The sequence below is a fragment of the Prunus persica genome, chromosome G6 (assembly GCF_000346465.2).
Source record: "Prunus persica cultivar Lovell chromosome G6, Prunus_persica_NCBIv2, whole genome shotgun sequence".
NCBI classification, from domain to species: Eukaryota; Viridiplantae; Streptophyta; class Magnoliopsida; order Rosales; family Rosaceae; genus Prunus; species Prunus persica.
In genome coordinates, this window is record NC_034014.1 from 28,702,588 (window position 1) to 28,722,161 (window position 19,574).

General features: G+C 37.9%; 5 protein-coding genes across 6 annotated transcripts; 1 reads left to right on the forward strand and 4 right to left on the reverse strand.

Moving 5' to 3' along the window:
* LOC18774667 (serine--tRNA ligase) lies at window positions 1,322–4,871 on the reverse strand. The gene is made up of 9 exons (XM_007205136.2): window positions 4,583–4,871; window positions 4,361–4,431; window positions 3,681–3,842; window positions 3,491–3,596; window positions 3,143–3,336; window positions 2,773–2,876; window positions 2,506–2,689; window positions 1,968–2,147; window positions 1,322–1,744 (listed from the first exon to the last, which is right to left on the reverse strand). The coding sequence occupies exons 1-9, from the start codon at window positions 4,713–4,715 to the stop codon at window positions 1,535–1,537; spliced, it is 1,344 nt and encodes a 447-aa protein (XP_007205198.1). The 5' UTR covers window positions 4,716–4,871; the 3' UTR covers window positions 1,322–1,534.
* LOC18772193 lies at window positions 5,222–11,503 on the reverse strand. Of its 2 annotated transcripts, XM_020567371.1 has the most exons (11): window positions 10,123–11,503; window positions 9,767–9,835; window positions 9,242–9,511; window positions 8,833–9,144; window positions 8,658–8,726; window positions 7,833–8,315; window positions 7,683–7,751; window positions 6,963–7,127; window positions 6,517–6,733; window positions 6,077–6,421; window positions 5,222–5,880 (listed from the first exon to the last, which is right to left on the reverse strand). In XM_020567371.1, the coding sequence occupies exons 1-11, from the start codon at window positions 11,134–11,136 to the stop codon at window positions 5,768–5,770; spliced, it is 3,126 nt and encodes a 1,041-aa protein (XP_020422960.1). In that variant the 5' UTR covers window positions 11,137–11,503; the 3' UTR covers window positions 5,222–5,767. The 2 variants fall into 2 exon arrangements, with proteins under 2 accessions (XP_020422960.1, XP_020422961.1); XM_020567372.1 differs by lacking the exon at window positions 9,767–9,835.
* On the reverse strand, window positions 12,198–13,274 carry LOC18774993 (uncharacterized GPI-anchored protein At3g06035). The gene is made up of 2 exons (XM_007206141.2): window positions 12,945–13,274; window positions 12,198–12,855 (listed from the first exon to the last, which is right to left on the reverse strand). Exons 1-2 carry the CDS (start codon window positions 13,024–13,026, stop codon window positions 12,371–12,373), a joined length of 567 nt encoding a protein of 188 aa, XP_007206203.1. The 5' UTR covers window positions 13,027–13,274; the 3' UTR covers window positions 12,198–12,370.
* Window positions 13,298–14,655, reverse strand: LOC18773119 (uncharacterized GPI-anchored protein At5g19250). Its single transcript, XM_007205874.2, has 2 exons — window positions 14,365–14,655; window positions 13,298–14,095 (listed from the first exon to the last, which is right to left on the reverse strand). The coding sequence occupies exons 1-2, from the start codon at window positions 14,447–14,449 to the stop codon at window positions 13,581–13,583; spliced, it is 600 nt and encodes a 199-aa protein (XP_007205936.1). The 5' UTR covers window positions 14,450–14,655; the 3' UTR covers window positions 13,298–13,580.
* LOC18772873 (glucose and ribitol dehydrogenase) lies at window positions 14,706–16,489 on the forward strand. The gene is made up of 4 exons (XM_007205597.2): window positions 14,706–15,239; window positions 15,317–15,693; window positions 15,772–16,130; window positions 16,232–16,489. Exons 1-4 carry the CDS (start codon window positions 15,114–15,116, stop codon window positions 16,252–16,254), a joined length of 885 nt encoding a protein of 294 aa, XP_007205659.2. The 5' UTR covers window positions 14,706–15,113; the 3' UTR covers window positions 16,255–16,489.

A 19,574-nucleotide genomic window follows, 5' to 3' on the forward strand; every position in this document is an offset into this window, starting at 1 on the left:
TCTTCTCCTGACCCATTGCACAATAGGTAGGTTCAGAAACAGGTATGTCGTGTAGAAGCTCGCTCTCCTGTACATAACCTACCAATATCTATTGGATGACAGAAAGAATTATTATTTTTCTTTATTTTTGGAAATGAAGAAAGCTCAGACTTTTTTTTAGGTACTTTTAGAACCTTGAATTTATAGGTTTGTATGAAATAAGTATTGGCAAATGTGAGTTTATGGCGTACTGCAAATCAAGTATAAATATCATTTTGGGTCATTGCTTATCAGGTTCGAGCACTGACTATATTCATTTTCCCACAAGATGGGCCAAATTCTCTTGTTTAAGTATAGCTCTGTAATGGTGATGATGAAGAGATAATGAATTTGGGTGTCAATGCATAGTTGCAAACTTGCAATGCCACAATGCCTTATCCTCATTCAGTCTTCGAATAGGCCACTCGGTTACGTACTTCGTCTGTTTGTTGTAATTTATTTTTAACTACTTTCTCGTATCGAAGCCATCTCGAATTAATTATTGTGAGAATATCGTTGTATACAAGAGTTTCTAAATTATGGAAATGACTGTGCTTGGACTCGTATCTTTCTAAGGGAGAGATTAAAAAACTTTATCAATCAACTGTGAAAATGACGAATGGGCTAATTGCTTGAAAATCTTATTGTCCTCAACTTCAGTGATAAAAGCTTAGCTGGTTTCATTATCCAATAAAGAAAAATATAGAAGCAACCATACAATTACAAACTAGCGAATAGAGAAGATCATATCAGCTACGAAACGGGAATCTCCGTACAATTGTGGACAAGACATATAATCTTAAATTGATGCCACATTGTGTACGTGCGGTGCTCCAAAGTCATGGCTCTTTGACTTTTGAGAGCAAAAACAAGATTGCAGATGCAATAGTTTCCAAAATTTAATCCCTTTCTAATGCAAAATTTCCGATTTGTGGGCTCAAAGTTTTTATTTTGGTGCAATTGAAAGGTGACTAGAAACAGAAGTTGAGTTCTTCTCATTTCAACAGAATGCTAAGTCTTTTTAACCCAAAGCCCCGGATCAAGTTGAAGAATGGCTTTTCAACCAGTTTCATGATTGAAGAAGATGAGAATTGTGGACCAGCTTGTTTCAAAGGAACAGGGTTGCGTACCCTGCAGAAGCAAAAATAGATCATTTCAGAAATGGGGCGACTTGATTATTACAGTATGAATAACAAGTACCCTCCTGATATTAAACTAAAATCCGCTGCAAAAACTTATATTAATTTGGTAAAACTTTCTGTACCGACGACTTCTTGCAGCACAAGGGTACGTCTTATTGATATAAAGGTGCAAATCAGCGGTCAAAATGTATCTATAACACAAACCAAGACTAAACAAGTGCCAAACTTTTAAAATTCATTACATCAACTTCAAGACATGGAATTTGGGTTTCACAGTTTCTCAAAACAATCATCAGAATAGTTTGCGTATGCGATATCATGAACTAATCTCATTAACCTATTCTTCATTGAAAACTCAAAATAAAATTATGAATTTAGGCCTTTGATTTCTTCCCTTTGACTTCAGGGGCCGGTTTGTTCTTGAAAGGTAGGAAGGTCTTTCCGCCCATGAAAGGTTGTAAAACTTCTGGTATGTCCACACCATCTTCCCTCTGGTAGTTCTCAAGAATGCAACACAAGGTTCTCTCAGTCGCGGTAAGAGTGGAGTTCAATAAATGAACATATTTCTTTGTCTGCTCATTGCTCTGCAAAAGCACAAAAACACAGCAAGGTTAATATAGAAAAATGCAGCATCATGCAATTGTCCGTGCAGTTTCTAAGTGGAATGTGCAGACCAGACAGTTATACATGACCTAGTGTAAAAGTCACTTATTTTCTTACCCAATTAAATTTCTTAAGGCATACATAACCAAAATATTTATGTTAAATTAAACATACGATCAGCAGCTAAGAGGACTCAGGACCTACCTTTTTCTGCCCATATCGAGTTTCTAGTTTTCTTGACTGGTAGTCTGTACAGTTTGAACAAGAGACCAATTCTCTGTATGTCTGAGATGCAGGGAACCATGCTTCCAGATCATACTTCTTTGCTGCGGCATCATTCAAAGCACCAGAAACGATTGCGACTACATGATAGGGGAGGTTTAACTGAAAATCGCAACATTCAAATTGATCAAGTTTAGTAATGACACTACTAAACAGAAAATGTTCATCAACATTAATTGGATCCATAAAAAGGTATCCATCTTTGTTTTACAATAAGCAGGGATTGCTAGTGTGTCAACCTCCGACTTATACAATTACAGACATGCACAAACATGCATTATAACCATTTTCCTCCCTAAAAGTAGAAAGAGAGTAAACATAAATCAGTTCAATGTGCTACAAATGCTATTTGACATTCAAAAGTCACCTGGTCACTGAACAAAACTTTCCAGACTCAATAGATATTAAAAATATATAAGCAAAGGAAATAAAAAAGTAATCAGGGAAAAGGATATGATACCGATTTATAAAAATCCTCGGAGTTTTTGATCATTTCCTCGTGCATTTCCCAAGAATCACTTCCATCTGGGCTTGTAATACAAAACTGTTCAACTTTCTCAAACTGATGAACTCTAAAAATTCCCAAGGTATCTCGACCGTGTGAACCAGCTTCTTTACGGAAACAAGACGAGTATCCAGCATATCTGAGGAAAGAATCCTAAAGTTTAATGAATAGAACACACAACTCACTCGTTTATAGCCAAAACTTCCAGCAAGATGTTACAACCTTAAGGGCAGCTGCGATGGATGAATCCAATCATCTATATGATATGAACAAAGTGGCTGTTCAGCTGTAGCAATCAGATATTTGTCATCACCTTCACCGGTTACCTGTTCCACACCAACTAAATCAACGTCATCCTCACATTAGGCAAACAAAATGTAGGAACAATGATTCCAATGATGGATTCATTTGTATTTTCGAATGAAAAACATCCACGACACCAAGCAATTCCGGTCTCTTGACAAGTTAATCATCAAGCAAAGCCCGTCTATTTATTAATGAAAAACAAAACTTCACAAATACAACAAAAATCATGTAAATGAACAAACTCTATATGGCCCACACAAAAAATGTTGACAATTACAAACATTACCTTGTAAAGTTCCTCATCAAATTGTGCTAATTGAGCACACTTTGCCATGATATCTTTTCTCATAAAAAATGGAGTCTGCAATTCTGTATATCCCCTTTTCTCAAGAAAATCAAGACCAAAGTTTATCAGAGCTTGATTAAGGCGTACACCAGCACCTTTCAGGTAAAAACCTCTACCCCCGGCCACTTCAGCACCTATACATTTTAAGCAGATTGAGTTAAAAAAAACAGGTTACTGTGTAGTTAGGCAATAGAGATTATACATGCCATGCCATGTTAACTTAAACTATCCATAAATTTTCAAGCTTTTTCAAACCTCATAGACCAAGAAACCGAGTGGAGTCAATACCTTTTTTCAAGTCTGCGATCCCAAGAAGCTCAACAAGCTCAACATGATTTTTTAGTTTTGGCTCCATTCGCTTCTCACCCCATGATCTAATCACAGCATTATTTTCCTAAAACACATAATAACACCATATATCAGAATAAGCATTACATAGAGCCATGGTAAAAGTACAATCAATGTGCCAAATCACTACCTCATCATTACTGATGGGAACCGAATCATGCACAAGGTTTCCAATGACTTCCAATTTTGAATTCAACTGTGTTAAAGCTTCTCTAACTTCAACTTCTTTCTCTGCCGCCAACCTCTTATTTTCCTCTGTGTCCTTAATCACGGCAGTTGCATCCTCGCCAGCCTTTTATCCCAGAAAATTATAAAATTCAGTTGCATAATCCATAAATAACAAAAACCAAGAACTCAATATAGAAACATACCAACTTAAAGAAAACAAAATCAAGCTGCATTTGATGGCACTAAAAGAATCTGTTTTTATTTTCCAGAGCAAGAGGGAATCAAATCTAATTCAAATTACTATTGACCTTTCTAGGATTGGGAAGCACAATTTTAATTAAGTTTCCACACTCAAGTGTCATATGTGAGTAGGCAAAGGAGTCTGCATTGCATTCACATGCCTACAAGTGCAGTCGTGCACATATTAATACAAACACTCAAGTAAGCATCCAAATCACCACTGCAATTCGATGCAAACTCGTGAAGCCATTTCCTCATCCATTCGAAAATCAATATTCTGAAATTTTTTTTTAACTTAGTGATTTGAGAACAATTTTCAGAAATCTATCCAATAATTAAAGAAAATTTAGGAAATGAAGAAAAAAAATAAATCAAAAATTAAGAGAGAGATGAAATACTGACAATCCTTAGTTGAGCAACTCGCTTGTTGATCTTGTTGAACTCTTTCCGAAGATTCTCGAGCTCGAATTGACCTAACATTTAAATATAATCACCAGAACAATCAAAACTTCAATACCAAAAGCTCATGAAAAGGTCAGGTTTTCTTAAGCAAATGAAAAAAAAAAGCTCAGGCTTTCTGAACCAAATGAAAAAAGCTCGGGCTTTTAGAGAGAGAGAAATTACGCTGACGCCATTCTTTGTCGAGCTGGATGACCTCGTCGACGATCTCGACGGCCTTGAAACGACGGCGTTGAGATTCGCGGATGATTTCGGGGTTGTTGCCCTTCTCTTCTCTAAACAGATTGATGTCCAACATTTTCTCTACCTCTGCTTGCTACACCGAGTGTCTGATTATCTATGGATGCAAATTGGAACCGAAAAGAGTTGGGAGCTGCAGAAAAACAACGCAAGCAAGGAATAAACTGTATACTCTGTTACTGATAGTGGTAAGCCAGAACCCTAATATCTTCTTTTTTTCTCCTGAAAAAATGGAAGAAAAAAAACAGACTGGGCCGGTGATTGTGGGCTCATTTGACCCGACTTTTGTCGGATCCACCCCTTTTTTTATACTGTTAATTCAGGCAAGTTTTTTTTTGGGTTCGTTATTCTATTTGACGAGAAATTGACTTAAGGCGCATATGTGTTAATTAATCGATATTTATGTTTATACAACAACAAAACTTTCTTGTTATTATTATTTTCATAAAAATCTGATTTTGATTGCCACGCGTAATTAATCGATATTTATGTTAATTAGAGGTTCACTGATGAGCAAAAGAACACAGTTAAAAAAGAAGAGAAAAAAAAAATTGTAGAGTTCTATTTGCACCAAGAAATAAGCTTTTTAACTAGTAAATCAGTTGACACCTCCTTTTCGTAGTGTGAACTCTCAATACCAAAAAAATATATATAATAATACAAAGTTGGAAATTGGAGAACCCTATTTTCTTCCTCGTTTCAAAATTCTATTACTGGGTATGTGAATGCTTTCTTATTCACCCAGCCAGTTTCAGACATACACAACTAGAATACAAACACTTTCTACAGCCAAATTTCTATTGTACAACAGCTCCCAGAAAAAGAATGTCACTCAAAATACAAGAATTTGGATCAGAACTCAGTACGATTAAACCGAGCAGCCGACGGGCTTTTATATCTTCTAAAGCCCAAACTTAGATTTTCTTTGTGATCGTGATGTTGAGAAGCCTCTACCTTTTTTCTGATTGATGTTCATCCTTCCACTCCAGCAAAACAATGGTTACACCCTAAAGGCCATGCTCCAGAGGGAACTGAAGGATTTTAATGGCAATCTCAGCCAAAGAGCATGTCAAAACAAAGTCCTCATCACTTCAACATGATTTTTTCCCATCACCTATAACTCAAGTGGGGCAATTTCGGAGGATCGGGACTAATCAAATTTGTCCACAAGTTTGCAAGCGTCAATAAGTAGTGTTCCCCTTTCCACGCCACCATTTTAATACCTGAAACATACAAACAAACAAATACATTAGGAGAACATAAAACCAGAAGCTAGTTTAGAGATGAAATATATATATAACCACACACTTCCCTTGAGCTAAAAGAACTCCAAATTTACTAGATCAAGCAAACCAAGTATCCACCTCACATATCTCAGTTTAAATGTCTCTTTGGTGACTAAAATCAATTTCTGCATACCTGGCACAGCTCCTGCGGTTAATAGTGACAGTGAACAAGTAGGTTGTTGTCCATTAACAACATGGTTTTGAAGTGAAAATGCATCAATATGATGAACATATGTCATGGACTCAAGCAGTGCGTTAACGGTTCCATCATATTTAAAATCAATTGCATCTGCAATACTCTTGAGAGCTTCATTGAGTCCCGAACTTGACCATAGAGTAGAACACTCGTTCAGAAGAGCAAACAAGCTAGAACTATCTGAAGAATGTAATAGAGTCCATGGCTTGTACAGTTTGGCTGAGGTTCCAACAACTAAAACTACTCTGTAAATTTCTCCAAGTGCAAGGATATACTGCTTGCCTGTGTTTCAACCAAAAAGAAAATTAAAGATAAAATTTGGGAAATAACAATTATTACTAGGGATGTCATCAAGAACAGTTACTTTGTGAAAGTACCTTGAGGATCAGACAACATTTGATTCTGAATATTATTTTCTATTGATTGCATCCAAATTGAAGAACCATGTTTCAGTTCTTGAGCACAAATAGATACTATTTGAGACCACGTGGAAATGTAATTAGATTGCTCCTCATTTGATCCCAATCTAAGAATCCTTAACGTGGATGCTGCATGTCTTGAAAGTTCAATTGCTGATCTCAAATCCTTCTCTGCCTATTCAAAACCAAAATACAAGCAGCGTCAAGCCAAGTCCTTTGAAAATGGAAACAGAAAATAAAAACTTTCAATTATGAATAATTTGACATAACAAAAGTTCCCTGATAGACATTGGAAGTGTTTTTGTGCATTTGTTTCTGCCTTTTCTCTTTATGATGATTGCTGTGTAATTTACAAACAAGAAATGTTTCATGATTTTACATCATATCAATGCCAAGACACATACCAATGACAATCTTTGTGACAACTGATATTCTGACTCAAGAACTTGGAACTTTGGATCCTTCAGAACTTTATGAACTTCATTAAGGCATGCATTTCTTTGTGAAGGATTCCCTGACTGGAACTGATTGGAGATCATACTGTCTTGATGCAGTTCATTATATAATTTCTACAACAAGGGACAACAAAAAGTTAATTAGAAGTAACTGGCAAAGTTACAAGCCACAACAATACCAGTCATTTCAAAACCAAGCACCACAGCATAAACTTAAATCATCTAATACCATGTGTGTATTTCAAATCTCAAACAACAGTAACAGAAAAGGATTGAGTTAATTACTCACAAGTCGAATATTTTCATTATTCACAAAAGTATGAAATCCACCAACATCAGTTTCTGATTGTCACAGTTGATCTTATTATCTTACGATGATTCTCAAGATAGTCAAAATGTGGAGTTATGCATTATAAACACAAAGATACAACAAGTGAAAGAGTGTTATTCTCCAATGAAGATCATTATAAATAACTTCAACAAGAAGTAAATATGAAATTGCAAACCTAACAAAAGCACTCATACAAAAACCAAGCTCCTTATTAGAAAGATCTATTAGTTAATGCACCATGGAGTCAATTGAGTTATATATAGGCATAAGAGAAGTAAACAGCCCAAATGAAAATGAAAAAAAGAATAAAACTAAAATGGTCAAATAAAGCTATGAACCTGGATTTCCTCTTCCAAAGCCTCTACTGTTGTATCTTCGCCAGAAAGAGTAGCACTACTTTCAGCTTTCTAACAAAATGCACATTCAGATATTTAATACTGTTAAAAACTTGATAACAAAAAGGTCACACTCCAGAGCAATTTACTGACCTTATTTTCAAGATGGCGGAGTGCAAGAAAGTATGATTCATCTTTCAATTTGCAATAGAAATCCACAAGATTATCCAGCTGGACTTTGGTCAAGGAATTTTGAGGTGAATATTCAAGATTAGTAATAGAAGTTTGGTACTGATCTCTTGAAACAGCATCCTTAAATTCCCAGGAATCGTCATCAAAATCATCATCACCCAAAACAGACTCCAACACTGTTGAGGCAGGATGCGGAGGATTTTCAGTTGCTTTTGGTGCATGAATTGCATTAGTGTTCTGGTCCACTTGACTGTATAAGCTTGATATTAGATCAGTGATGGATATATTGGGCACAGGGCTTTTGGGGGTATTTATTTGGTGGGATACAGCTGCATGAGTAGAAATATCTTCATGGATTGAGGAATCATCAGTCTCCAGTTCTTCATCTCCAAATATGGACAGGGGCAAGGCTTGCCGATGACTCTCTAATGTTACCTCATTGTGCTGTAAAATAGAAGGAAAACAATTACAAGTTAGTAGATCATAATTAATAGAAACTTCAACAACATACACAATAGTTTGCTAACGAAAGTTCAAGCATTATGACGAAGAATAGGTGCTGTAAAATTCCTCCTTGCATAGCCCACCATCACCAAAAAAAGAAAAAGAAGAAATAATGAATTCCAGTGTACACTAAAACAATCGTTTAAACACCATGCTGGTAAAGTTGCTTTAGATAAATAATGAATATGCAATATGCTCTCACTATGATGGTTATATACATCTCAGTTAAATATCAAAATCATATAGAACTTCATCAATAAAATATATATCTGGAGTAAGCACCTGGATTTCGTCACTAATTGCAGGCGGTTTTATATTCGTAGGAGGATTACGGGCAATCACTGACTCCCCCTATAATCAAAATGGAAGTATGACTATTCATTTCTTTTGAAAGTTTTTAATGTAACTTTTAAAAAAAAAAATTGCATATAAATCAAGGTCAAACTAAATCATCTACCTCAAGCTTTGATCCAGATTCTGAAAATGCATCCTTAAATTCCCAAAAATTGTCATCAGACTCAACATGGTCATTGGCTGGGGAACAACTCGACCCTTTTGCAATGTCATCTTTCTTGCCACTGGAATATGAATCTGAGACTATACAATCTTCAGTGCCAGAATTTGGGATGAAAGGAAAGGCAAAGTTATTTTCACCAGACTCGTGAGAAATTCCATCAGATCCAGCAAAAAACTCATTATGAGCACGAGCACTAACACCATCTAATGAGTGCACATCTAAACCAGAAGGGGTGGCAGCCTTTGACTCTCCCTACAACCAAAAAGTAAGTATTATAAGACATGCTCGTAAAAAGTTAACATTTTAATAAACCAGACCAAAACTACAAAGCCAAATCACACTAACACACCAACTTATCCTTTGATTCATTTTCTGAAAGTGCATCCTTGAATTCCCACACATTTCCACCAACTGGAGAAGAATTGGGTACAGTTTCAGCGTTGTTTGGCTTGTTCTTTGAGTGCAGATCCAAGAAAAGATTATATTGAGTTACAGAGCTTGGGTTGAAATCAAATGAAAAACCCCATTGATCATTTCCATGAGATGGAACAGAGACATTATTAAATTCAGGAGCATCAATTCCAAACCCCCAAGTAAGTCCAGTTCCCCCAGTATTTTCCTGCCATTCTCATCAAAATTCAAATTAGGATACGTCAGACTTGGTGGCCAAAGTGAAAATCCGATTGCTAATGTCTAATGGCATGGTACAATATTCCAATGCTTAAGTTCCTATGTGAATGCGCAATTGCAAATTGGACCCTAAAGAACAAAGACTGATTGAAATGTAAACTAGCTCAAAATTTCCAACAAAAGTTCAAAATGGTGGCAAAAAAACAACATATAAACAAGACATGCAACATAAAACAATACCCGCCTGGATTCCTAGGTGTGTGAATGCATTTGATTCTACTTTCGATCCTGCTACTTCCACAACCCCTTGTTCCTGATATGAACAGGGAAATCAAAATAATAAACAAATAACCAAAAACAAAGGCAAAGATCATAGCTTTACCAATGCTCCATTTGGTGTTAAGCAGTACGTATAAGCAGATTCAAAAGCTAAATGGAATTGTTCGTCGTCACTTATCCACCTAGAATTCACTCATTTCAAAACACACAGAGCGGGAGAAATTCTAATATCCTCTCAGTACAGTTTTCTCTGAAAGCAAACAGAGTGCAGACTCTAAACAAACAAGATCAATCAAATCAACAAAGAAAAAGCCACCTTACCTTAAAATTCTCATTGCTAACCTGGCGCTCTGAATCCGCACCTTTGAATTCCCAACCATCATCATCCTCCTCATCAAAATCCCCATTTCCTTCCTCCCAATCCAACTTCAACCCATTTGTATTCGAATTCGAATCTACACCATCAAATTTCAAATCCAAACCATTCGAAGCAAAATTCGAACCACCAAATTGCCCATTTTTTATGGCAATCAGAGGATCAAATTTCAAATCCAACGCATTGGCACTAAAATTCACCCCGTTTTTGGTGGAAGGAGGAGTTCCACACCCCAAATTCGAATGTGAATCTACACCATCAAATTTCAAATCCAAACCATTCGAAGCCGAATTCAAACTACCAAATTTCCCATTTTCATTCGGAATCAGCGAATCAAACTTCAAATCCAACGTATTGGGACTACAATTCAACCCCTTTTTGGTCGAATTTGGACCGCCAGACCCCAAATTCGAATTCGATCCATTTTGAACCACGAATTTAGGATTCTGACCATACAAATTAGCAATCAAATCGTTAATCCCAACACTACTCACATTCAAATTCAACTCGTTTTTTACGAATCCCTCATTTTTTGTCAAGCCGGTCGCAACGTCCCCAACCCTGGACTCGCCCGCACCAGACTTCTCTTCTTCCTGCTCTTCCCCAAATAACGATAACGGCAAAGCTCCATGGGGCTTCATCCAACGAGTCTTGTTAACCTTCTCGGGCTCAGTGTCAACCCGGCTTGGCTCGGAGTTGGGTCGGGAAGGCGCCGAGCCATTAGCAATGTTGAAAAACCCGGAAGGGTCGTAAGGTATTTGGGTGGGAGGTGATTGGGAGTATGTGAGTCCATTGGAGAGCACGGCCTGAGTTTTGATCTGACTTGTATTGTGGGTTACGAAGTCGCCCCAGTCGTCATCTGAGACGGTCGAAACTCGTCCATTGATCTTGGGATTGGGATCGACGGCGGTGACGAACTTGAAGTCTCCGAAGCCCTCGGCGTCGTCGTCCTCCGCCATTGCTCTGAGGGCTTTGAAGCTCTGTCTCTCTCTGTTTCTCTGTGTCTATGGCTTTGGTGTTCTCTGTTTCGCGCAGGTTTTGGTTTTGTTGCATGTGGGAGTCTGACGTGGACATCGATCCAATACAGCTAAGCCATGGTTTTTTTTTTTTTTTTTTTTTTTTTTGTTGGAAGCTAAAGCTAAAGTTCTACGAAATCTAAACATATTTGGACGACATCCATTAGGTAAAAAAATTAGAATGTATTTTCGTTTTTTAAATCTCATTCTATTAAATTCATGGGTTTGATTGAATTTATCGACTAATTTGTCATTTATTCATTCGCCATTTGATAGCGTACTTAAAGCATCTTCAATTGAAATGTCAAATTGTCACATGAACATAAACTGGCAAAAATTAAAAGTCAAAGTTACTCCAACCAAGTAGTCAAATCTTATATGAATTTAAATATTGAAAGAGATATGTCAAAAATAACATATCAAAAAGCTTGATTTCAAATATTATTTTAATTTATTTTTAGTCATGAATCCCACTATTATTTACTTTATTTAAAAAAATTTAGACATCATATAGGTCCAATTTGCTTTTAAAAATATAATAAAATAATATGATATTTGACACAAATTTTACATTTTACATTTCACATCTTCAAGATGCTCTTATGAATGTGCCCATAATTTTATACTTATATATAAACAAATATATATTAGAGTTAAAAATTAAAATTAAGTTCATATATACCACTTGAATTTAATGGAAATTAATTTTATTCAAGAATGGAAAAAATGGGAAGATAGTATTTCAATTTGTTATTTTTTCGAGTCATTTTCAACCATTAAGCCCAGGCATATGTGTATGTTGTCTAATTATTTTATTTTATTTTTGTGATGAAAGCATGTTGTCTGTCTAAGATAAATTGGCCGGAAGGTGGCGAAAATTTGTCCTAAAGAACACACTCGCCGGGAAATGTCTATACCGGCTAATATTTGTCGGCAAAGAATAAACTTCGCCGGGAGAGGTCGATCCCTACGAAAATTGTCGGGAAAGAGCAAACTTCGCCGTTGAAAAGAATGAGAACTGAGAAATAATTGGCACCGACAAACAATTACATCATACTTTTAAATCAGAAGAAAAAGTTGCACATTCTTACAATTGTGATTAAGAGAAGGGTAAAATCACATCATTATTTTTTCACAAATTCCACCAACACATAAGCAGAGAAAACAGGAGAGCAATTCAGCAGAGCAAAATCAAGAACAACCCCAGCAACATGGCCATCATGTAATGAACCATGCCAATTGCAGCCAAAGAAGGAGCACCAGAAAAGCTTCCACTTTCTGTGTCAGTGCTCAACACCACCACCACCCAATCATCCTCAGTGCCAACCCCAGCTCCTGTGTACTTGGAACCATTTAGATATTTGGCATATTGGGTGTGAGTGTAGTTTTTTATCACAAGATCTGGGTCCCAGTTGGGCACACAAACGGGCAAGATGATGCCATCTGTCGTAGTGTTGATGTCTATGTGGCACTTCTTGATGAGCTTGTCGAATTTTGGGAATTTTGGGCCGTTGCCCGGCTCTATTGCGTAGTCGTCTGCACTGGAACATGGCTGGTCTTCTAGCTCATCTGCAATTTCATCAGCTAGACATTCTGCATTGCTGTTCTTCTTTAGTGATTGCTTGAAGCTGTTAAGTCCTTGGAAAATTTTGTCTTCTTCTTCTGCAAACCAAGAAATAAGTACAGTTTCTGTTTCTCTTCAAACAGACTAAAACAAATATGGAAAAATGGGAGACAGAGAAAGAGAATACCATTACAAGATGCTGGATGAGAAAGAAAGAGCAAGCAATTGATAAGCGCCAGGAGAAACAAGCTCAGTTTATAAGAGGCCATGGTTTCAGTGCTTGCTAGGACAAGGCCTTGTGACAAGAGGGTAGATAAAAATACACCAGAGGGAAAGAATAAGAAGATGGCTTGCGGTTAAGATTTTCTTTTAGAGACTTTGAGCTGAATATTGTTCCTCAATTCTTTGCTTTCTGTGAGTTGCCTTGGCTGCCAAGTTGTTCCAGGTGCAATCTCTTTTTGTTCATTATACATAACTTGGAAAAGTGGATAGAGATGCTTCTTTAACTCTCTCTCTCTCTCTCTCTCTCTCTCTCTCTCTCTCTCTCTCTCTCTCTCTCATCTCTTGCCTAGAGAATTCTGGTTGACAAATCTTATTCAGAAATGGCATAGTTAAGATACCTTTTAGCTGAGAGACTACAAAGATGCCCTGCCTGCATAATTACATATCTAATGCAAATAACAGATTGAAATAAAAACATATATAGTTCAGGAATTACATACAATCTGAATCCTTCCATCAAAATACACTCATCTAAAACTACCAAAAGTTGCATATAAGGTACAACATAACAAGAACAAGAGCAAAAGACACAACTTCAACTTCAGCTAACCAAGATAAGAGATACTCCTAACAACAAGAAGACCAAATAATGTCCAAAACCGAACATTGAAACTAAAGATCCTGCTGCATTAGCAAAGTTTCCACTTGGGTTAGATGAGGCCAAAACCACCACAGCCCAATTATCCTCAGAGCCAACCCCAACCCCACTGAACCTCGAATCGTTCAGATACTTTACGTATTTTGGAGAGTGAGTATAATTGGTTAGCACCAGAGTTGGGACCAATTTAGGCACACAAACAGGCAAAATAACCCCATCTTGTGTGCTGTTGGCATCGATTTTGCACTTCCTTAAGTGCTTGGGAAGATTGGCAAGTGGACTCTGAGAGCTAGGCAGAATGTTAGCACCGTTGGTGGGGCTGCTGCAAGGCAGGTCCTCTATATCATCAGCAATTCTATCTGCTAGGCAACCTGCGTTATCGTTCTTGATGAGGACTGGCAAGTTTAGTGATCTTCTGTAACTGTTAATGCCTTGGAGAAGATTGTCATCATCTTCATCTGCAGGCAAATAGGTGTGTAGTAAGCTTCAGAATTGGTTAGCCACATAAAGTCTGAAATCATACCAAATGTTACAAGTTTGGTCCTCCAACTAACTTAATCACCAACTAAAGCTGTCCAATATCATTAGCAAAATCTAATAACTAATAATCAGGCTTGTCCTGCTATACATGCATGCAGAGAGCAGAGTATATATACAACTCAAATAATTCCTCACAGAAAAGAATGACTTCAAGAAAGAGAAAGGGAAAGGAAAAGTGAGCACATACCACTACCATGCACAAAGGGAGAAAGTAAGAGGAAGGCATGAAAAAGCACAAAGAAGAAGAAGCTAAGTCTGATCAGGGAGGCCATGGTTTCAATTAATGCAGAAAGTCCTTTTGTGAAAGTTAAAGAATAAGCTTTAGATAAGAATGCACCAGAGACAGAGAGAGATGGAAGAAGTGAAAGACTTGAGATTATTTTATGAGGTGGTTTGAGTTGAAAGCGCTTCCAGGTGTTTAAGTGTTGATCAATTACACAACGATAAGCTTCGTGTCAGATTGACAAGTATCAGTTGCTTGGCCAGTTGGCCTAGCACGTGGACAACATGCAAAGGCAGGCCCCAAAAACCCAGAAAAAAACATCGAAGAAAAGTCGGTTACCTCAAACAATCAAAGGCTTTGGTTCAAGACAAATTTTATGTTCTCTTCAAGACCTCTTTGTTTTTTTTCTCTGTTTCCTTCTCTAGTGTCATGAGCCCCATCCTGATCACTCCAGGAAGTCTCTTGATTTTTTCACGCATGTCCATGTCAACACAACTGTCCCCTTTCACATATGTTTACTCTGCATGTAAAGGTCAGGACACGTAGAAACAGCTCCCTGCCACGTGTTCTTCCACGTGTCAATTCAAATTTCTATATAACCCCATATCAACATTTTGCACCTCCACAACATATAGTTGATCACTATCCCCATCGAGAACCTTAACAAGCAGATCATCAGTGTTTTCTTGTTCTAAAAAGTTTTGAGAAGAACAATGGCTTCAGGTGGTAAACAGCAATTCCCACCTCAAAAACAAGAGACTCAGCCTGGGAAAGAGCATGCCATGGACCCCACCCCTCAGTTCACAAACCCAGATTACAAACCCTCCAATAAGCTCCAAGTACTTTTAATTTTTGTTATATATAGTGATAGGTGCTTAATTAAACTTAATTACTAGCTAACGATTAAGTTTTGCAGGGGAAAGTAGCGCTAGTGACAGGTGGTGACTCTGGGATAGGGCGAGCTGTGTGCCATCTCTTCGCTCAAGAGGGTGCAACTGTGGCCTTCACATATGTGAAGGAGCAGGAGGACAAGGACGCACGTGACACAATGCAAATGATCAAGCAGGCCAAGACTTCTGATGCCAAAGACCCCATGGCACTAGCCGCTGATCTGGGTTATGATGAAAACTGCAAGAAGGTCGTTGATGAGGTGGCCAAAGCCTATGGACGCATTGATATTCTGGTTAACAATGCTGCCGAGCAGTACAAGGCAAGCTCAGTTGAAGATATTGATGAACCCCGTTTGGAGAGGGTGTTCAGGACCAACATATTTTCTTATTTCTTCGTGACCAGGTAAATAAAAACGAAACGAAAACGAAAGCTTTACCAAACGAAGCCCTTGACATTGACAACATTTTTATTATGTGCTAGGCATGTTTTGAAGCACATGAAAGAAGGTGGCTCCCTAATCTGCACAACATCAGTGGTGGCCTACAAAGGAAATGATAAGCTGCTTGATTATACTGCAACAAAGGGTGCCATTGTGTCCTTCATTAGAGGACTTGCACTTCATCTAGTAGGCAAAGGCATACGTGTCAACGGTGTGGCGCCTGGACCGATCTGGACCCCGTTGATCCCCTCATGTTTCGATGAGGAAGAGACTGCACAGTTTGGCTCTGAAGTGCCAATGCAGCGAGCTGGGCAGCCGTTTGAGGTTGGCCCGTCCTACGTCTTCCTTGCTTCCAATGCTTTCTCTTCATACTATACTGGCCAAGTTTTCCATCCTAATGGTAATGACTATTTGTTCATATAAACATTTAGTCTGACGTGCTGCTGCACCCTTGTTTCTACATATTTATTAAAAAATTTGCCAATTTTTGTGATTTTGCAGGTGGGGTTATTGTGAATGCTTGATGGGGTTTGACAGAAGGAATCTTTTAGGTGGTGGCTTTTTGTGTTTTGGGTCATAATAAAGTAGCTAGTACTACGTTCTTGTAAGGGTAAGAGTTGTGTATGCAGAGAACGGTGATGAAATGAGTTAATTTGTAAATGTCTGCTTCTGTATCTATTAGCTCAGGTGAAATGTATGTACATACAGTATGCACTCTTTGTTAATAAAACAAATAAGTTAAAAGAGTTCATAAATGTATGATCTCTGTGCAGGACTTACAAAGTTGAATGTTAAAATTATTTAATTACATCACTCCCCAAAATATATGAACATTTATTTCTAATATCACAGCTGAGAAGAACCGAAAAAAGAAAGGAAAAGAAGCTGTTTTCCCTTCAAAAGTTTGAAGGCGAAATGCATGCACTCAGATTTAAAATACAGAAGACAACAAACTAATTTACAGATCAGTCAGCAATGTAGCTCAGATCTTAATAATTTCTACACCAATGGCAGCAGTCAAACGTTTAGCTGTTACAAAAAATTCAAGTTTTGTTCTTCAAGCCCTCCTCATTTCTCCTTCTCTGATTTGATCTTCTGGTGTCAGTATGTCAATGTTTCAGAGGATATTATTAGCCCATCATCCTAGTGACTCTAGAAAGCCCTTTTTGATTTCAGGCATGGCCATGTCAACAAAGCTGTGCGCTTCCACAGATGTGCACGCTGTTGATGTGTAACCCTTTGAGCTGAGCCAAAAATCCCCTTTGCCGCCTAATTCCATTTCATTTAAATGTTTCTATTGTTTAGTTTTTTTTTTTAATAAAAAACTTTAGTTTTTCTGCTGCTTGTAATAAGGACCCTTGGATTAGAGTCCAAGTGGCTCTTTAAGTGAGGTGTTAGAGTGAGACAAGTGTAATCATCTAATAGGATGATAGTTCAATGGCTAGGATTGAGTTTTGTATTGAGGCAGTTAGAGAAGAATCTCTCTTCTCTCTCCTCACCGGATATATCTCTTTTTGGCATGTAATGAAAAATAGCTGACTTCATTCCTTCAATTTTTCTGTTCTTTCATAGAGAGCAACGTTCTCTCATTTCTCTCCCAAACACATCCAAAATCTATGAATTCTATCATGGCCTCAGAGCCAGGTTCGATTGATTGAGCTGGGCGTGATCTGTGAACAGAAAATCGAGCTCGATCTGAGCTATCGTTGAGCTGATTTGGAGATCGAAGTAGCGAATTCTTGCATCAAGATGTCTCATATGGCAGGATCTGGAGCAGCTGAGCTTCGAACACCAGTTTTTAATGGAGAAAACTACGAATTCTGGAGTATTCGAATGAAAACTATTTTGAAATCGCACGGTTTGTGGGATCTGGTCGAGAATGGGCTAGATGACTCAGGCATGAAGAAAGAAAAAGAAGAGGCTGCAGAAACTGAGAAGTCCATGGTGGCTCAGATTCTGATGAAGGATGCTCGTGCACTTGGATTAATCCAAAGTGCAGTTTCAGATCAGCTATTTCCAAGGATTGTGAATGAGGAGACCTCGAAGGGAGCTTGGGATATATTGAAACTGGAATTCAGAGGAGATAAACAGGTACGAAATGTTAAATTGCAAGGGTTGCGTAGGGAATTTGAATATGCTCGCATGAAGGATAGTGAATCCCTATCTGTCTATCTGGTTAGATTGTTTAATATGCTGAATCAAATGAAGAGTTATGGTGAGGAGTTATCTAGGGAGAGAATTGTGCAGAAGCTATTGTTTAGTCTGCCTAAGTCCTATGATTCTATATGCTCTGTGATAGAGCACTCAAAGGATCTTGAAACTCTGGAAGTTCAAGAAGTGGTTGCCTCCTTGAAGAGCTTTGAGCTCAGATTGGATAGGCATACTGAGAATTCTTCAGAAAGAGCTTTTGCTAGTCTGAATGTAGAAGAAAAGAAGCCTAAGAATGAGAGTCTTTCTGAAAATCAGAGTTTTCAGAAAAGTGCTCCTGGAAATCAAAGCTTTCAAAAACTTTGGAAGCCTAATGATGGTAACATAGCAGCTTGTAAGCATTGTGACAAGTTACATTATGGCAAGTGCTGGTATGAAGGCAAGCCTAAATGTCATGGATGTGGAAAATTTGGACATATGGTCCGAGATTGCAATGGAAATAGGAATGCACATAGGGTGAATTATGCAAATGAGATGGAAGAAACTGGTACACTATTCTATGTCTGTAATGCTGCAACAGATGTAAAGGTTAATCACTCTTGGTACATAGACAGTGGGTGTAGTAATCACATGACATGAGATGAGGGACTCTTAGTAAATGTTCAAAGGGATTTGACTTCTAAGGTGAAGATGGGGACTGGAGAAGTAGTTTCAGTTACTGGAAAAGGAACTTTGGTGATAAAAACCAAGTTTGGTAAGAAGCACATTCATGAGGTAATGCTTGTACCTGGTCTTGAAGAAAATTTGCTCAGTGTTGGGCAAATGATGGCACATGGCTACCATCTTGTGTTTGGAGAGAATATGGTGAAAATTTATGATGATCTGTCAATGGAAAATCTGATTGTGGAGGTGCAAATGACAAACAACAGATGCTTTCCATTGACAATGATGCCTGCCAGTGAGTTGGTTCTAAAAGCAAGTGTTACACATTGCTTGCAGACATGGCATAAGAGACTTGGGCACTTGAATGAAAGAAGTATGAAGCTGCTTGAGAATCAAGGGATGGTTCATGGACTACCCCACTTGGAGCAAATGTCAGTGGTGTGTGATGGATGTATGCAAGGAAAGCAGCATAGGGATTCTTTCCCTTTGGAATCAACTTGGAGAGCTTCTAATCCTTTGGAATTGGTTCACACAGACATCTGTGGACCAATGAAAACAGAATCCCTCTCTGGAAACAGATATTTTCTCCTATTTACAGATGATCACACTAGGATGTCTTGGGTGTATTTCATTAGAAACAAATCAAGTGCATTGGAGTGTTTCATGAAATTCAAAGCTATGACTGAGCTGCAAAGTGGGTTCAAGATAAAGAGTTTGAGAAGTGATAGGGGTGGAGAATTCTTGTCAGGAGAGTTTATCAGTTTCTGTGAAGAATCTGGCATTCAAAGGCAATTAACAGTGGCTTACTCCCCTCAGCAGAATGGAGTAGCTGAGAGGAAGAATAGAACAGTGGTTGAAATGGCTAAGTCAATGCTACATGAGAAAGGTATCCCTTATGAGTTTTGGGCAGAGGCTGTCAATACTGCAGTCTATTTGTTGAATAGATGCCCTACCAAGGCTCTCAATAAGGTAACACCATTTGAGGCCTTCACTGGCAGAAAACCAGGAGTTGCACATCTGAAAATATTTGGAT

What these genes read in the sequence shown, in the direction of transcription:
- LOC18772873 (XM_007205597.2), top strand. Translation starts at nt 15,114, where the DNA reads ATGGCTTCAGGTGGTAAACAGCAATTCCCACCTCAAAAACAAGAGACT. An exon ending in AACCCTCCAATAAGCTCCAA is followed by an intron (nt 15,240 to 15,316) that starts GTACTTTTAATT and finishes TAAGTTTTGCAG; the next exon opens with GGGAAAGTAGCGCTAGTGAC. An exon ending in CCAAGTTTTCCATCCTAATG is followed by an intron (nt 16,131 to 16,231) that starts GTAATGACTATT and finishes GTGATTTTGCAG; the next exon opens with GTGGGGTTATTGTGAATGCT.
- LOC18773119 (XM_007205874.2), bottom strand. Translation starts at nt 14,449, where the DNA reads ATGGCCTCCCTGATCAGACTTAGCTTCTTCTTCTTTGTGCTTTTTCAT. An exon ending in TCCCTTTGTGCATGGTAGTG is followed by an intron (nt 14,096 to 14,364) that starts GTATGTGCTCAC and finishes ATTTGCCTGCAG; the next exon opens with ATGAAGATGATGACAATCTT.
- LOC18774993 (XM_007206141.2), bottom strand. Translation starts at nt 13,026, where the DNA reads ATGGCCTCTTATAAACTGAGCTTGTTTCTCCTGGCGCTTATCAATTGC. An exon ending in TCATCCAGCATCTTGTAATG is followed by an intron (nt 12,856 to 12,944) that starts GTATTCTCTTTC and finishes CTTGGTTTGCAG; the next exon opens with AAGAAGAAGACAAAATTTTC.
- LOC18774667 (XM_007205136.2), bottom strand. Translation starts at nt 4,715, where the DNA reads ATGTTGGACATCAATCTGTTTAGAGAAGAGAAGGGCAACAACCCCGAA. An exon ending in CCATCGCAGCTGCCCTTAAG is followed by an intron (nt 2,690 to 2,772) that starts GTTGTAACATCT and finishes TTCTTTCCTCAG; the next exon opens with ATATGCTGGATACTCGTCTT. An exon ending in CTCGATATGGGCAGAAAAAG is followed by an intron (nt 1,745 to 1,967) that starts GTAGGTCCTGAG and finishes GTGCTTTTGCAG; the next exon opens with AGCAATGAGCAGACAAAGAA.
- LOC18772193 (XM_020567371.1), bottom strand. Translation starts at nt 11,136, where the DNA reads ATGGCGGAGGACGACGACGCCGAGGGCTTCGGAGACTTCAAGTTCGTC. An exon ending in TGTCACAAAGATTGTCATTG is followed by an intron (nt 6,734 to 6,962) that starts GTATGTGTCTTG and finishes GGTTTTGAATAG; the next exon opens with GCAGAGAAGGATTTGAGATC. An exon ending in AATGTTGTCTGATCCTCAAG is followed by an intron (nt 6,422 to 6,516) that starts GTACTTTCACAA and finishes GTTGAAACACAG; the next exon opens with GCAAGCAGTATATCCTTGCA.